The sequence below is a fragment of the Misgurnus anguillicaudatus genome, chromosome 6, assembly GCF_027580225.2.
Source record: "Misgurnus anguillicaudatus chromosome 6, ASM2758022v2, whole genome shotgun sequence".
Classification (NCBI taxonomy): domain Eukaryota; kingdom Metazoa; phylum Chordata; class Actinopteri; order Cypriniformes; family Cobitidae; genus Misgurnus; species Misgurnus anguillicaudatus.
In genome coordinates this window covers 14,747,669-14,765,301 of record NC_073342.2, presented here as the reverse complement: position 1 = coordinate 14,765,301, position 17,633 = coordinate 14,747,669, and the positions used below count along the sequence as shown (strand labels likewise).

The 17,633-nt window shown below is 39.5% G+C and overlaps 1 protein-coding gene across 9 annotated transcripts in view; it reads right to left on the bottom strand.

Annotated features, from left to right (window-relative positions):
• Positions 1-17,633, bottom strand: part of akap13 (A-kinase anchoring protein 13) — a 132,149-nt gene that overhangs the window by 76,626 nt on the left and 37,890 nt on the right. For all 9 annotated transcript variants that reach the window (XM_055193152.2, XM_055193156.2, XM_055193157.2 and 6 more), the window contains exons 5-8: positions 14,942-15,125; positions 7,250-7,436; positions 4,457-6,713; positions 1,209-1,279 (exon numbers count right to left, since the gene is read on the bottom strand). In XM_055193152.2, coding sequence (XP_055049127.2) covers positions 1,209-1,279; positions 4,457-6,713; positions 7,250-7,436; positions 14,942-15,125 — 2,699 coding nt within the window. The remainder of the gene's footprint in view (positions 1-1,208; positions 1,280-4,456; positions 6,714-7,249; positions 7,437-14,941; positions 15,126-17,633) is intronic.

Here is a 17,633-nt window from a genome sequence, read left to right as displayed (position 1 = left end):
CTGACTATGTAGACACATGGCTTTGTGGTGCGATCTGAATGCCAGACTGCAGATAAGTGTAAAAGTAGCCTATTTTCAAAGGCAACCTAGACAAGAAAAGCTACCCTGATAACAAAAGTCAGCAGGAAGCAAAAATATCCATTAGTTAATATGTGTGCGACCCCTTAAATTAGTATGTTTATATCTTAATAATATAATTTATATAAGGTAAAATATTGCTCAAATGAGAGCATTGCATTAGCAATGTATCAGTATCCCAAATACTGATACATAGCTTGAATGCATTACAGGCAAGTTTGGATAAAAGTGTCTCCCAAATGCATAAACATAAAAAAATCTATCATTCAGCTCCAGTGCGCTACAAGCAGTGCAAAACATCATGGTGTCAAACATACTAATAAATTAGATTGAATGCATTACAAGTGACTGCCAAATGCACAAATGTAAAAAAATCTATCATCCGCTCCAGTATGCTACAGCCTGATCCAAGACGCTAGAAAAGATGTGTGCATGTTTCCCTTGAATTTGACATCATGATTCTCAGTTTCGACCACAGAATATCACCTGCACATCCTTTACCCTCAAAATATTATTTAAGATTATATCAGGTGCTACAAAAAAACAAACCGAGAAGCACAGGAAGAAACTAAAACAATGCAGATTCCCACAGGAAGATAAAAGAACTGAGGGATTGAAGTTAGCCGTGCGTAAGATCCCTCTAATCAGCTACTCCCAAAGCAGAACTTCTGTTATTCAGCAAAGATGAATATCTCACTTTATAACTCCTTCTGGCCCATATAAACGCCTGTGCTATCACATCCTACCTTCCGCCCTTTGGTTTTCTCACCACTGAAATCATCCCCCTGACACACAACTGGAAAAAAAACACTTTGGGAGATGATGTCACCTATTCTTTCCTCCATGAGAAAAGGACAGCACACAAATGTGTGAGCTGTAGGATGCCAATGTTCCCATATCTACCGGTTTGACCCTACTAGACACAGTTCAGCAGTTTTACTCGAACCTGCGTCAGAGAGCTAAATCAGATTTACGACAGAAGGTCAGGTAGAAACCATCTTTCAATTTATACACTGAGAAATTTGCATGGCTGGAGGCAAACTCTGTGTGAATCATACAGAGAGGTCCAAAATGTTAATGATTTATGTACTGGAGGGGCAGATTGAGGATTAAAGCCAAGAACTACTCACCGCTTCGGAATTCTCCGCGTGTGCCGAGGAGTCTTGGTGTCCGTCCACTGCGTCCTCGGCTAAAGTGCCATCTGTCATGGGGTAAAATACATTTATTATGAGAACACTGAAGCACCAATAGTTTATAACTCTAAATGAGTTATTTTTGCTGCCATTAAATCACACTAGATTAATTCGTAGTAGATACGAACAACAAAACGTTTCAGGGAAAACCATTGGCATGAAGTTAATCGAAACGTTCCAAAATCAATATGCCGTCCATGTAACTCATTAACAGAATTGCTGACTTGAGGATTCGTTTACAGAAAATTGACCAAAGCATACGAGAGTTAACCTTTACCAGACCACAGTTAAGTTTTCAACACTACAGCATCTGATTATGTGAAAAGGAAACGGCCCATTTCTCCTTTTCAACTGAGGTCAGCAGCACCATTACTGTGATATAAATATCACATACGGTAAGCCGCTATTAGCAGAACAATGCAGAATTGTCATCTATGTGAAAAAGCGCTGGGCATCTGCATCTTGTTTTTTATATATATATTATATAACTATTTAGTCTATCAGCAGTTTACTTACTCTGATGCAAGGTAGAACTGTGATCACCCGGTTGCATGGACAAATTTTGACACTTTTACCTTACGCTTTCCCTTCCTACCAGATCTGATTGCTCAATCCCAAAAGGTTTTGTTGTAAGTGACAAGGTACACAAGGCTTTATGTATGCTCGGCTAAAAATAACATTCAAATAATAACTCTACATAATTCAAATAACAAACATGCCTGTAATCGTACATACACACAAGAGAGTGCGGATATAATAAGCAAAACATTGACCGTGTTTACATGCACCCTCGTAATGCGATCGTTATTGGAATTTGGCAATATTGCGATTATGCTTTACCTGATATAAAACAATACTTTAATAAAAAAATAATGCGATCGCAGCAAGTATAATCGTATTTAAAAAGGTGGCGTGTGCCATTTTTAATCACAGCATGTGGCTAGGGCTGCACGATTAATCGGGGGGGGGGGGGATCACGATCTCGATTCGTACATAAATTCATTTTAAATGACGACGATTCACTTGCATATACAGTATTTTCTTGTATTCAGATGCTGCATTCACGTGTTCATGTATTTACATTACAATCCAAGATGCCATAATATCAGTCAAACTTGCTAACACACACACTCATACAGGGTAAAACCAAACACTATTTATTCACCAATCAGACCCGATTGTTTCTCTCCTCTCTGATCTCATTTGCGGCGTTCCGCTGTCACTCGGTCATTCGCGTGACGTATAACAAAGCGGCAGACCTAAACATAGTCATTTACTTGGTGGATTTGGAGCGGCAATTTTCACAAAAAAGAGAGGATAACCGAGCGTACTTGTGGAAAATCCTGGTGGCGATGGAGAAAGTGACGATGCAACAACATGGTTCCAAAAAAATTTGTTACCTCCGTACGTTTCTAAATCGGAACGCTGCAGCCTCCGGAGGACGCATATGCAGGCTGCATATGTCATCAAGCCTGGTTCATTTGAGTTACATTCGCAAGTCATAAACATACTACAACAATTTATGATTAACAAAAAATATTAGTTAACTTTATAATGTTAATATTCTGAAATTAGACAGTCTTAAAGGGCGATTTATAGTCGTGCATAGGTTCTACGCCGTAGGCTATCCGTAGCCTGTGCGTAGCCTGACGCGCACATCGCAAAATTTTTAACAGCGCGTCAGTTCTACGCGGACCGCAAGCGCTGTGATTGGTCCACCAGAACCCCTCCCGACAGGTAAAAAAAAACTGTGTCATAGGTATTTCCGTTTGCAACGGTGAAAACAAAAAATGGCCAAGTTGAGGAGTGATTTACCTCAAACTGCAACAAAAGTCGCTGTTTATTTACATCCATCATTGCTGGTCTTCTCAAATTATACACAAGTTGTTTCTTCTTCGTTTGTGGCTTAACTTGCAAAGCTGCTTCTTCTTTGGCGTTCGCACTGCTACTGTGGTTACACACGTGGTTACTGCCTACCAGCTGCCTGCGCGCGTGATTGCACGTCGACGCGGACGACGACGCAAAAGTATAAATGAAAACCGACGCGGAACCTACGCCGTCGCGGCTACGCCGTAGGACCTACGCACGACTATAACGAGCCCTTTATGATGCGCAGTCTAAAAATGCGACCTCCAAAGGCCGCAGCCTTCAGATGAGAAACGGCCTCTGTGTCACCGCCACAAGACATTGTAACATGTCTGCGTTTCTCTCTGATGCCTCAAAATGTTGATCGTCTTTTAAAGGTTTAGTGTTTTTAAAGTTTAAGGTTGGCCAGTTTGATAGTACAAAAAGCACAGGTGCTAACAGCTAACACATTTTAAATTACTCTAAATTTTAAGGGGTCTAAAATAAGGAAAAGAGACTTTTAAGACATGTTATTAAAACTGAAAGTCTTGTACCACATTTTTTTAAGTTAAGCGCATATGCATAATCAATTTTTTTTCTAAAAAAAAGAAAATCAGGTGAGAGAATCGGGATCTCAATTTCCATGGAGAAAAACCGTGATTCACATTTTAGCATGAATCGTGCAGCACTATTTGTGGCCATGTAATTTGTGTTTTAGTCCCGCACCTTTAATTTGTTTTAAACTTGAATGTCAGGAGTCTCCCTGCATCCAGAAAAAGCCCAAACAACGCGACAGCAGCGCAAAAACCCATCACAGGCACTGTCACAACATTCCCGTCTACATCACGGCACCAAACAACGAAATTCCTCCATAAGAACATGTTTGTCACTTAACGCATGCAAATTAAAACAGTAGTTGGCCTTATGCGTGTTCATCATTTGTGCTCTGCATTGGGTTGTGTGAAAATATAAGCACAAACATTATCGAATCCGAAAACAAAAACGGCATGCAAACATGAATTGAGGTTATGTAAACAAACATCATGCTGCAAGTCCTTACTCTGATTGTTGAAAATAATTGCATTATTGGTGCACATGTAAACATAGTCATTGTCTAAGCTGTAAACTAAATCTTATTGGTGATAGCATGACAAAATTCATCTACCAGAAAATCTATTCTAGACAGCTTTAATGTTTAAAAAGACTGCTTATTTTATTTAAGTATTGATTATGGTTCAGCCTACTTCAAAAGCACCAGAATAATTCAAATGATTTACATTAAAAAATTTTCATGTTTGTCATTGCACTATAGAGCAATGCTTTTAACAAAAGTGCCTTACCTATCTTTTGTGCATGCGTTTCCTCAGCATCCTGCTTAACGGTTTCATTTTGCTCCATCAAACCCTCAGTAGTATCTTGATGTAATCCACTCAAGCTTTCGGTTGTATCCGAAGGTTTCGTTTCCACGGACAAACTATTGTCTATATCCACTAAGGAAGTGTGTTTAAAATCCTTGTGCTCTTCACTAATAATATCCAAAGGGGAAGTGAGCTCATCTGTTAAGGAAGAGGAATTGAGTGGGCCAGATACGGAGGAGTCCTCCAACCCCAAAACCAAATCACTTACAGCATCCACAGAAGTAGCTGGGCTATTCTCAGTGACAGCGATCTCATTCAAAATTACGGATCCATCTGAGACCACATCAGCAAATGAGGTTTCAATAGGTCTACTCTCTGAGCTTTCCATTTGGGTTAGGGTACAAGGCAAACCTTCAACTAGGTCATTTGCATCCACATGAAGATCTGTAATCACGTCTTCCACGGAAGACTCAGGAAGCTGGGTCTGTTCTTTGGATTCAGTGTCAATAACGTGTACACTTTCCAACAGATCAGGAAGATTGCTGATTGCTTCCTGTGAAGTAGAGTCTATTTCCTTTTCCTCCAGATGATCATCCTCCTTTTCACCCTGTTGCATTTTCAATGCAGAAACTTCAGGGGCTATAATGGATGATTCACATGGGTCATAAATTTCATCTCTATTCGTGACGTCTTCAAATTGCTCAACCGGAACCTGTTTCAACAAAGAGTCCTGCTGAACATTTGTTTTAGATTCCTCCACATCCCCTAACGTTGTTCCTATGATTATGTCTTTTTCAGAATGTTCTGGAGATAATACAGACACACCCTGTTGTATATCAGTTTTGATAAAAGCTTTGGAGTCAACAGGTAGATTGGAAGTTTCATCAGAGGATTCTGACTGCTTAACCAACTCACAGACAGCAATATTTTTAGTATCCGATGTTAAATTGGATGCCCCAGGGTCTTCTGGCTCCTCGCTAGGTGTTACCTCTTTAATTCCTTCAGAAAGAAATGCTTGATTCAGGCAAGGCAATGCCTCTACGGTGATGCTATCAGAATCCCCTGTTTTTTCATTTTCCAACAAAATCTCTGACGTGGTTTCTGAAGAAGACATGAGCATGGGAGACTGGTCCAAATCTTCCACTGTCTCTGATACAGTCTCCACAGCTGGTCCTTCAGGAAATAAAGTCTCTGGAACAGGCGAAAGTCCTCCCCGAACCTTGTGAATTGGTCCTGGTGCCATGTTTGGCAAAAGACTGACCAACTCAGAAGTATCACCCTCTAAAATGCTATATCCAGACTTCTGCTTTATGCTAACCTCATCATCGACCAAACCAGAGTCTGAGTCAGTATTGCCTTTGGGGTGTTCATGCAGATTTCCTGCCTCTGTCTCTAGCCGATCGTGTAGCTCATCAGCGGCATCAAAAATAACATTTTCATTGTTTAGTACAGGCGAGGCAACCTCAGAAATTACCTGAATTGCAGGACAAGTAGGTTCGTTTGATCCTGCACAGCACTCGGTAGCAAGCTCAGTCACAATCTTGTCGTCATGCTGAACGTTTTCTTCTGAATCATGGGAAGAAATTACTGTTGAGTTTGAGACAATATCCTGGCTGCTGCTCGTCTCCCCTTCCTTTTCCTCTGGTAAGTCCCCTTTCCAACTACCATCCATACTCCCCTCCTCTCTTTGTCTGGACTGACTAGTTTCCGTGGGGAGGGGACTGTGACCCTGTGCGTTGCCCATGTCTTGGGACTCAAGGTTGCCAGGTTGCGCCCTACACTCTGTTTCAGTCTCTGAACTGCTCCGGTAAGCTTGAAGCTCTTCTTGGTTACCTTTATCAGCCTCTTGCTTGGCACTGATTACGTTGAGCTGTATATCAGCTTCCTCCCCCTGGTTCCCACAGGAAGGGGCACTGAAGCTTACAGGATCAGCTTCTGACAGCAACTCCGCACAGCCAGGCTTATCTGACGCCTTCTCGGTATCCTCTACAGTTGGTCTTTGAGTCTCTGCCTCCTCTTCCCGTGATTGGGCGTGATCTCCCGTGCCATTCTGACAAGGGCACAGTCCATCCGCCACACCCGAGCTGTTTAGAAACGTTTTGAAGGTTTTCTGTGATTCTGTGCTGGGGTCCACTGAGTTGAGCTGTAACTCCCTGATGCATTCAACGGTCTCTGTAGTATTACTCAAGTCTCTGTCAAGAATCAGCAACGCAGGCTTCTGCTGTACAGGAGAATCTTCCTGAATAAACAAAGATCAAAAGCTATAAAAAAAAAACATGCTGCATATAAACCCTCAATTAAAACTGACATTAAACATTCACCCGGAGTGAGTGAGCGAGAGTGTGTTCAAAGGGAGCAAGAGAGAGAAGATAAAGTCTAGCTTGTGATCTGCTTTTAGTCACTTCCTGTAGTCACAGATAGCAACCCCCTGCAGAGTCATAGAGCAAAAGCAAACTTCCTAGCTCATTACACAAAACTGGAAATGTCACTGTGATTTTAAAGGGATGGTTTATCGAATAAAAAAATTACATTTCTCTTAAAAACTGATTGGCATAAAAGTAGCTCTTTTCACACAATAAAGGCAAAGGGTAACCAGAGATGGTAATAGTCACCACATATAATAATTGTATGGAAATTAGCATTGTCTTTGTATACACAAGTCACAGTCAGTTATACAGGATTGAAATGCCATGAGTGTAAATAAATGTAATGTAAATAAACTTGTACAACTGCCTTCAACTGCCATAGACACCCAAACATGCAGCAATGACTCACCTTCTGATGTGACTGAATAAGACGTTGGATCTCCTCCACGTCATTTTGAATGCTAGGTGGGGGACTCCCTGGCACGTCCTCTAGCGTCAGGGTGTAGGTGTTTAGCTTAGGGTGGTGTAGCAGCACTCTGCCTCCCGGGTAACGCCACTTGGATGTTTTCGTCTCCAACTCTGGCAAGTTCTCAACCCTGCCCAACACAAACATAGCAGATTTGAGAACACCCAGTCTTGAGGCATTGATTCAGCATGGCCACACCCAGCACACCTACAGAGGACGTGAGGTATCACCAAATCCTGATTCTGTGTTGACCCGTCGCAAACAGAAAATACCAGGCGTGAAAAATTGCTTGTTCACACAATAAACAACGCGTCCAAACTTAAAACAGGTTTACATCCGTAACATTGCAGTGAGCTCAGAGAACAGGAATTTCATTGTTCCCTTAGACAAAATAATATATTTAATGAGTGTAAAGTATGTTCTGCTTTTTCTTCCATACACAGGGAGCATAAACACAGCATGGTTTAATTTAAAGGTACAGTACAAGCCAAAAAGACCATTTTACTATAATTCACATTTATGATTGACAACTAAAAATGTTCAACTTTTGTGTTGATCAAATAATGACAAGATGTCCTTTTGGGGGGAATGGTTCCTTTAAAGAGCTTAAAATCAAGTTTTTTAAGATATCAAAGAAGCCTTTGCCCTCCTAGTGTCCACACAATGTAAAGTCCTACAGACTCCCGTCTGTCATTTATCTGCTCTTAAAAAAACATCAAGGGTGGACCTTAAAAAAGTACTATAGTTGTACTATGCTATAGTTATACTATGCTATTTTATGTACCATGGTACTTAAATTTATGTATCATATTCAAAAGTACCATGGTACACATCCAAAACAACATTGTAGTGCTTACCTCAGTGCTTCATGGTCCTTTCATGCAAATCATGTTAGTTCATGTCAAAAAGAAAAGAAACCCCACAAGGCATTCAAGAGCGAAAATGTCTCTCTCTCTCTCTCTCTCTCTCTCTCTTTCTCTGTGTGTTTGAGATCGTCCTCAGTGTGGCCCGACACATGAGTAAGAGCGAAGACTGTTTCACCTGCTCTGTATCTAAGGTCTTAAAAGGTATCCATAGCAACCATGTGACATCACTCACAGGAAGCTGAAGAGTGCAGAGTGCAAAAAAAGAGGCTCTCTGGGCTTGCGCCATGGGTCAAACATTTTAGGCAGCTTTATAGCATTAGCCGGTCATAAAAAAACAGTATTGTCCCATCAAAGTGATCTAACCTTACATTCGGAAATACAGTACTGTGCAAAAGTCTTAGGCCACCATGCCAGAATTAGATTTGTTATTTTTGCAATGTTATAGTGATCATATAAAATAGTTTCTTAGTATTTTTAATAGAATGCATCCAGAAAATAAAGGAAATATATAGTATTAAAAACTGTATAAAAAATGTAAACTGATGTGTCAGTTTTGTATTTCCTGTATATTCTGTTTGTATCTTAATAAAATAAATATGGATGGACATTCAAAAACTTCTAAAACAACAAGTCTGGTGGTTGTGGCCTAAGACTTTTGCACAGTACTGTAAAACAAACCTGTAACTTTATATAAAGCATGTTTATACAACGCATTACAAAGGTTCTCAAAAAATGTCCTTTCAGCACACGCTATGGTCTTATAAATAATTGTAACCACAGTTAAAATGAATTATTAGGCAATATTTAAACATAAAGAACATATACAATTAGGGGTGTGGAAACCAATAAGCATGGAAACCAACAATAGCACACAATAGTAAAGATTCATGGATAATCAATCATATTGCAAGCACACAATTACGAAAAGCCATGACAAAAGCCGAAAGTAAATCCACAGAAACCACTAATGGACTAAAAGTAATGTGTAAGGGTGAGATGCGGTTCAATGAGCCACTAAACCAGAAAGGCCTTCTATACATGAACCTTAAATCCTGTTGGTCCCTCCTCAAAATGATCAAATTTCACAGATCTACCCAAAGCAGGGCAGTCAGTGACCCAGAGGACATCAGTCTGAGTGACACAGGCAACAGGAAACATTTCTCATTCTTAACATAAAGAGTGGTGTTTTTGGGAAATGTACACAATGCAATAACCCAGGTGAAAGTGTGCTTCTCATTCCTGTGCTGTGAGCCAATGCATAAAACTTCTATAAAAACTAAAAAGTAAATTTATATAAATGCACCCCGCTGGTAAAAACCTAGCTAAAGTCATGTTTTTGTGATTTTTGTGATTTATGTTTTCTAAATAAAAGCATCCTGAATGTAAATGTCATTGTGTGAAAATTAGGGCCGGGACTTTAACACGTTAGTTAAGATTAATTAATTACACAAAAAATAACGCGTTAAACTTTTTTAACGCATTTTAATCACACTTATTTTTGCACCGCGGAACATTTCTCATTGGATGAGTTTCGGCGGACCGATTATACTGGAGCACCAACTAGCGTTCATGACTTCAGACAACAACAAACCACAATGAACATGAACAAAGAAGCTGATGAGATCGCTTTGGTTGGCCCCGTGGATGGGATTTTTTTTATAAAAAAGAACGGATGGAAGCGTCGATAAGGGCATGGTTGTGTTTAAGCTATGCAACAAGGAATTCACATATCACCGCAGCACATCGAGCCTCAAGTATCATCTCAATGGAAAACATATAGCAGCTAGCGTGGACGTTAGCCCGACTCCGAGTACAACGACTTGGTTGAACAAAAATAAACAATATTTTGTTGCTTAAGCTTATGTATTCAGTCATTATTCATGGTTTACTAAAAATCCATGTGAAAAAATAACTTCTCAGGTCAAATATTTATGTGTGATTAAAATGTGATTAATTTAGATGAATTAATTACAAAGCCTCTAATTAATTAGATAACTTGTCCCGGCCCTACTGAAAATATAATTGTGATATCATTAATATTAACTGAGTAAGGTCATGTTAAAGATGTAAATCAAACTTTGATGCTCCCAATCTCATAATTAGATTGAGACTTTAAAAGTGTCAAAAAAATGCATTTAAATAATATTTTAAATTGTTCTCTGATATTTACATGGAGGTATGTGGCTTTATTAACTCTTTCGCCGCCAGAGAAAACGCTCCCTGCCAATGACAAGTTTTTCCGGCAATCTGTATTTCCGCTATTATTCACCTCTTACCCAACTTATAAAACCGGGAAGTATTCCCAGTGGTTTTCAAACTGGGAACCGCGAGATGTTGCCAGGGGGGCCCCAGTTTTATGTCATTTTATGAAATACATTAATTTATCATGAATTCTGTGTAATTAAACCTAAAAAATAAGCCTACTAACCAAAAGCACTACTTTTTTATATAATTTAATGTTTTTTTAAATTAGGAATGCACCGTTTACAAGGGGGGCCGCACGATGAAAAAGTTTGGGAACCAAATGATAATAATGTTGAGCTTTGCTCTGATTGGCTGTTTGTCAGAGCAGCTCTTTTGAATATCTGTGTGTGTACATGTTTGAGCCTGTATCAGACAAATGTAACTTTAACGTCAAAAGCCTAAACGTTAGCATATATCTTTAACTACCATATAACTATTATTAACGCCCCCAACATTAACTGCCAGCGCTAACTCAGCAGTAACAACATTTTTAGCATTGTAATAACAATGTAATGCGACTGTACATCTCGACTCTAATGTCATTGGTGTTATATTAACTTTTTCACCGCCAGCATTTTAAAAAAAAAGTTGCCAGCCAGCGCCAGCGTTTTTCATGATTTTCACCAAAGTTTAATGCCTTCCAGAAAATGTTCTTCTTCAAATATATAAACATACAATATAACAAATGAAAGAACAGACCCTCTGCTTTCAGACAACAAAAACCCGTTTCATCCTACCTTGAGTAGTTCTTTTGTAATCAGCTTTTGAATATGGGTAGGTTTCTGCAAAAACACCACATTTTGAGCAAAAAGCAGAGATAATTCAATTTTTATGACGGACTTTTCATAGAGATCCCATTCAGAGCGAACTTTAAAACAGACATGGACATGCAACAGCTTGCCATAGGGCAATACTTCCGGGTTTAAAAAGTTGCGTCCACCTAGTGGATAATAGCGGTATTGCGGAAAGACGGAAATACTCGTCATTGGCGGGGAAGTGTTTTCTCTTGATTGACGAGATATCTCGTCAATGGCGGGGAAAGAGTTAAGATTGGCTTGTTTTCCAGCACATGCAGTGTTTCCTCTAGGATTTTTTTCAGCTGTGGCGGCAGGGGGCGCCCATGATGATTATAAATGTACATTATTTTTTTTTAAAGTAGAATATAGGCTACAGTAAAACATGTATTTTTTATCATTTTCATGCTGTCATTTACTTTTCCTTATATTTATAGCATACTGCTTTTCTATGTTTGATCTAAAATGTATTTTATTAAAAAACGTTACATAGCTACGTACGTAGTTCGGATATTTCATTGTAGTTTTAATGTAGTGTGCATTGCAAGTTGTGCTCGTGTTTAGCGTTACAGAGCTGTTGCAAACTCACGCACAGTCCTGTTTGATAATCCGCACCGCTGTGATTGACCGAACATCCATCAGCAGCAATTTTATTTCACACCCGGACCATTTGACATAAAGACCCCGAGCCGGTCACACCGCAAATCGCGCAGTTGAATAGACCCCTTTTAACAGTCTTCAGACAGATCTTAAACACAAAGCACGGGGCCATTTAAAAACGAGTCGAATTTTGGTCTTGGATGTTAGACCCGCATTTTACTCTTGTCTATTGAGTCCCGACCTGCATCTACAACGCAAATTACGCGCGAAAAGTATATTATTACACCCGTTACATCAAATATTATGCGGTTCACCCGCGGGTACCTCGACCCTGCTGTTTCGTCTGAAAACAGATAAAAACAGTCTCACCGTCTGCCTCAAGTTTCTATTACCAACGTTCTTCTCTTCCACGGGAATAATGCAAGTTTCCTTACAAACAGATTCGACTATTAATGTATTTGCAGTCGCATATAAGTAGTATTCAGTATTTAGCCTTTTGTTTTTGGACAAATATCATATCATTTAATGTGAAACTTTGTGAGTGTCGATCTAAAGCACAGAAGATTGACTGACAGCTGAGCGGTCAGCAGCGCGCTGCGCTTATAGCCTATATTCTGAATAACTAATGGCCAGATAAGTTGATAATATGAGTACAGTGATTCCAAATGAATGTCGAAAAAACTCGTAATATGTTAAATCGAAAGTTTAATAATGTCTTTTCTCGCAGCCCTGCGCTGCGTCCGTGTATATGCGCCGGTGAACATCAAATGCGTGATGACCTTGCACCTTAAATTACCCTAAATTTATAGTCATAAAGATAAAAGTAAAACAATATTTGAAACTTCAAATTATGTATTTTTATTTGTGTAAACTCACAATAAGGAGAAAACTTTGTGCTTATTTAAAATCATTAAAAACATGACGTGCTTTCTGCTGCTTTGGTCAGCGCATCACAAAAAAAAAACAGAAACTCAAATACTTTTTTATTCGTTTTGTCAATTTAATTATTATTTAAGTGTAACATATTTCGTATAGGCTTATTTATTTTATTATTATTTCTCAAAATAGAGACGTAGCCTAATCATCCTCTGTTGATTTAAATCTATTTGTTCATTAAACTAAACCCATGGAAGAAATTATGATACTTTAAGAGATTTATTTATAAATGAGTTAACAACGCGAATCCAGAAAGGAATTTATTTTTAAGACAGCCAGTCTGGCAGAGCGGACATTTCTGTAGCTTTTTTGCGAGCTGCCGCTGTGGGTTTTGTCTAGAAGGGATACAGCAAATGCCGAAAAGTTAAGGATTAGATTTGGAGGTAGGATTATTAGGATGAAAACAGCGGCTCTGGCTAAATGAGATACAAATACATCCTACAATCGTGTGAAATTTTGTGTTTAGAGTTGGGTTTGGTTGAAGGATTAGGATAAAACAGTGGTCATCCAGCGAGATTTCGTTTGCTGTATCCCTTCTATCCACAACCGCAGGCGTGGCGGGGATGTTTTAGGCATGGCGGGCCGCCACGGTAGAATGTATATAGCGGAAACACTGACATGGTTTACATTAGAAGGAAAAAACAATAGTGTTTGAGGCTCATCATATGTCATTACCAGAACAGAACTCTTATTGTTCATCTATGGCACCTTTAACTTCACTTTTTACAAAAAATAACAAGGTTAGCTAAAGATTATTCTCTAAAAATTTGATTACTACACTCTAAAAATGGCTGTCTTATTTTTTACCTATAATGGGAAATTATTGGACATAACACAATGCTGAGTTAAAACTGACCCAATGCTGGGGTGTTTTAACCCAACTGCTGGTTTATTATACCCCATGGCTGCATAACAACAACCCAACATTGGGTCATTTTAATCCAACATGGGGTAATTTTTAATCCAGCATTGTGTTCTGTCCAATATTTACCCATTATGGGTCAAAAATAACCCAGCCATTTTTAGAGTGTAGGAATAACCAGAACCATACTGCCAGCAATAACAGTGTGCATTCATTTTCAATAAAGTGTATATCTGATCCTAACTGTATTCGAATGATATGCATTCACAGGTTTGCATATGAAGAGTTCAGATGCAAAAGCCGCCACACGATAACGATATTAACCAAATGCTCTCAACACGTACTATACGTTCATCAAATACTTTTGCGTCAAATCTGCTTACTCCCGCCCTTAGGCAATCCAGAAATACAGTTTTTTTAGGCAGAATCTTTTGAAATAGCTAATTAATGCCAAGAAATCATGCCAGACGCACTTAGTGGGTTTTGCATCTGAACTCTTCATATATTGGGGACAACCTCTAATGTTTCTCATTGACAAAACAAAACTTGCTTGATAAAGTCAATGCATCTTGAGCATTAGAGCAGCATTCATTAGGAAAGGAGTAGCAGAAATCCTCTGTGCCTTTATTTTGTATATTCATGTAAGGAAACTAGATATGGAACCTGTCTCACGCAGACTATGAAAGCCGTGGCTGGAGGAAGCTGATAAAGGTAAACAACCCTATTACAAACAACACACACAGGTATAGCCACTCCTCCAAACAAATCTGTAGATGGGACCTTGCTCGTTTGAAACAGGTTTGGCAGATTGCAAAGGATTGCTTTGAAAGTTAGATCGGAAAAGCTTTTGTGGCTTTAACTGTTTACAAAGAGCTCACAGCCACATGGCTCGTCCTTGTGCTGTACTCTTATCTACACCACGGACACACAAACACATACACACACAGATTTCAACATCCTCCGTTCATTAGCACATTCCACAAAATATCACCATATTCTCATGAGAAAGTCATTATTTACATAATCTAGTTCATAAATACTTGTAAAGATGAATTAAAGATAATTTACGATTAAAACAGCCATGTGTGCTACTATAGTTGAACAGCAGTAAATTCAACAAAATCTATTTGTTTAAGGGATTTCAAAGGTCAGAACGTCCAAAGCAGACATTATGTTCCAGTCTAAAAATAAACCACATGAAGGCATTAATCTTGTCAAGTAGTTTATACGTTTTAAGGTGGCTTAAGCATAAAAAATATTTATTTAAGGCTAAACTATGCAAGATTAACAGATTGTTCTGTGTTTGTTTCTGTGGTGAGTCTTCAATACTCACTCTGTAAAAAGTTTTTGGAGATGAGAGTGACCTCTCTTCTGGGCGATCCTGGCCGGCGTACGACCTTGTTTGTTGGCAAGCCGGAGAGCCTCTCTTCCCCCGGGTTGCTGGAGGAGAAATATCGCTACCTTGCGCAGTCCGCGTTTCGCAGCAAAGTGCAAAAGTGTATCTTGTGGTCCAGGCTCTGTAGGAAGAAAATGGCGTTTAGTTAAGATTAACAATCTGTAAGGTTCTAACTAATTTCTTTTCCTGAATCCCTAACATCAACAAAATATCCTTTAAAGCGATTTTGTTCAGAAAAGTGCCACACTCGGTGCTCCAAGAGGACTTCGGGGCTGAAGTCCCACCCCTGCAACTGAACCACCAATGGTGTGCAGCGAAGACCCACCCACAAAATCCCTTCATCTGTGTCAACAGAATCTCCTGAAAAACTTGTGCAAACATCATTTCAATAGTTGATTTACAATGAAAACCGAAAATTTGACCAAGTGAGGAACTGAGTCAAGGAAGCAAACATCTCCCGTTTGCCGTTTGTTATACTGTAAATACAGAGATTCCAAAGTGTTGTTTTAGAAAGTTCTGGTAGCTTGAATGAGACTCCCTGTGAAAGCAACAGAGACAGAGGCAGGATTGTTCTTGCTGGTTAATGAGAGGCTGAGAATAAGAGTGCCTTCGTTTTACCGGCCCACTGAGGCCCTGACAACCAATTTGAAGCATGTAGCAAGAAGGAAAAAAGGGAACGGTGATGGGGTGTAACCTGGCACAACGTGGAACGGCAGATCAGGATCACTACACAGCCAGATGCTTAATGACACGACAGGCAGGAATTTAAATATGGGCAAGACACTAGATGACTGATATCAAGTGACTAAATTTGACTTTTGACATGCAGAATAGCCAATCCTTATATATATAATAAAGAAATACTGTTCTTGTAGCTCTGTTGGTAGGAAATTATGTTAGCAGCACAAAGGTTGTGGGTTCGAATCCCAGGGAACACACCTACTGAAATTAGTACATTAACATGTACTAATACACCCTTATAAGGACTACTTCTAACCTGACGTTGTCATACTCAATTCTAGTCAGAATTTGAGTCTGATACCGCTCCATTGAGCTATAATTATGAGGCGTGTCTCAACCGAAAAATGCCTCTGCACTCAATTGGATAGACCTACGACCAATCAGAGCAACGGAGTGTGTGACGTATGTTGAAATTACGTCTTTGCAGCCTGACCAAACTGCTAGTTATTTCGCATTGTGATTATACTGAGTTAGCGAATGTACATCAACACCTACTATGTTTACAACATTTCGTTTATATCACAACAGGAAGTATTTACTAAGTCATAGAGTAAGACTATCTCTTACCATTTGTACGTTAGGTGAACTTCATCCACGACGATACCCATTACGTTGGCTTGAAAATATTGGAGCCTAGCATGTCCCTCCACTTATTCAGCAACCACGATTCCGAGCTTCCGAAAAGAAGCTGGCAACGACCGCTAATTATATCCATCTCGTTGCGCACGCTGAGTCGCATCGCCGTGATAACGTTATCCATTTCAGTTGCGACCAACTTTTGCTGAATAGGAAGGACGGCAAAAACATCAACAAATGCCCTGCTCGCGTTTCTCTGTTGCTCTTTTAAAATCAATGCTCTGTCGATATCATTTAGAACAGACTCAATGTCAGAATCCACACAGCTGAACTCTACAGCGGCAGCCATTCAACACACGCGCTCTTTGGTGACGTGGTTCATTACGTTACTGTTGATTATCTGTCCATCATCGTATAAAGCCCGCCCTGACAATTTGATTGGTTCGACCAGCATTTGTCCAAGCATAGTAGCTCCTCAACGGAGAAACCCCAGACCGATATTCCCGTTTTTAAAATCTTGTGGGCGGGGGTAAGATCGGCTGGCACCCAGGCTAGACTACTTCTGTTAGGGATGGATAAACTTTTTTGGGCTTCAAATCAAAAATACAATTTACTATCATTATTAAACTTAGAACAGCCAGGGCATTTTCTTATGTAACTCCGATTGTGTTCGTATGAAAAAAGATAATCATATAATCAGTAGTTATACGAGCAAGTTTGGTGGTACAAAATAAAACGTAGCGCTTTTCTGGGCGGATTTAAAAGAGGAGCTATATTTTGTGGCATAGTGGCACTTTTGGGAGTACTTCGACTTGCCTGAAAAGTCCGCTCCCCTTCTCACTCTCATAATGGGAGAGGGAGGGTGTTACTGCGCCGAGTCGAAGTACTCCCAAAAGTGCTATTGCGCCATAAAATATAGTTCCTCTTTTGAGTCCGCTTAGAGGAGCGCTGCGTTTTGTTTTGTGCCACCAAACTTGCTCGTATAACTACTCGTCTTGAATGGGAGGAGCGTTGATGTGTTTGGTCACTTCTGGCTTTGTCTCTAGATGGTACCATTAAATGAATGGGGAAAAGCTAAATGCTATCGAAGCATCGCAGCGTGCTCCAGCGCTTACGTGCAAGCACACAGATGATAGAGGGATGTATCAACAATTCTTAGTTAAGGTAATAACATAGTTTAATATTGAAAATGAGTAGACTATTCCTTTAATATACATTTATATGTACAAAACATTCTTAATGTTTGAATAATTACAACAGATATTATTTTTGTATTTTAAAATTGGCCTGATATGGATGTCATTGATCCCTA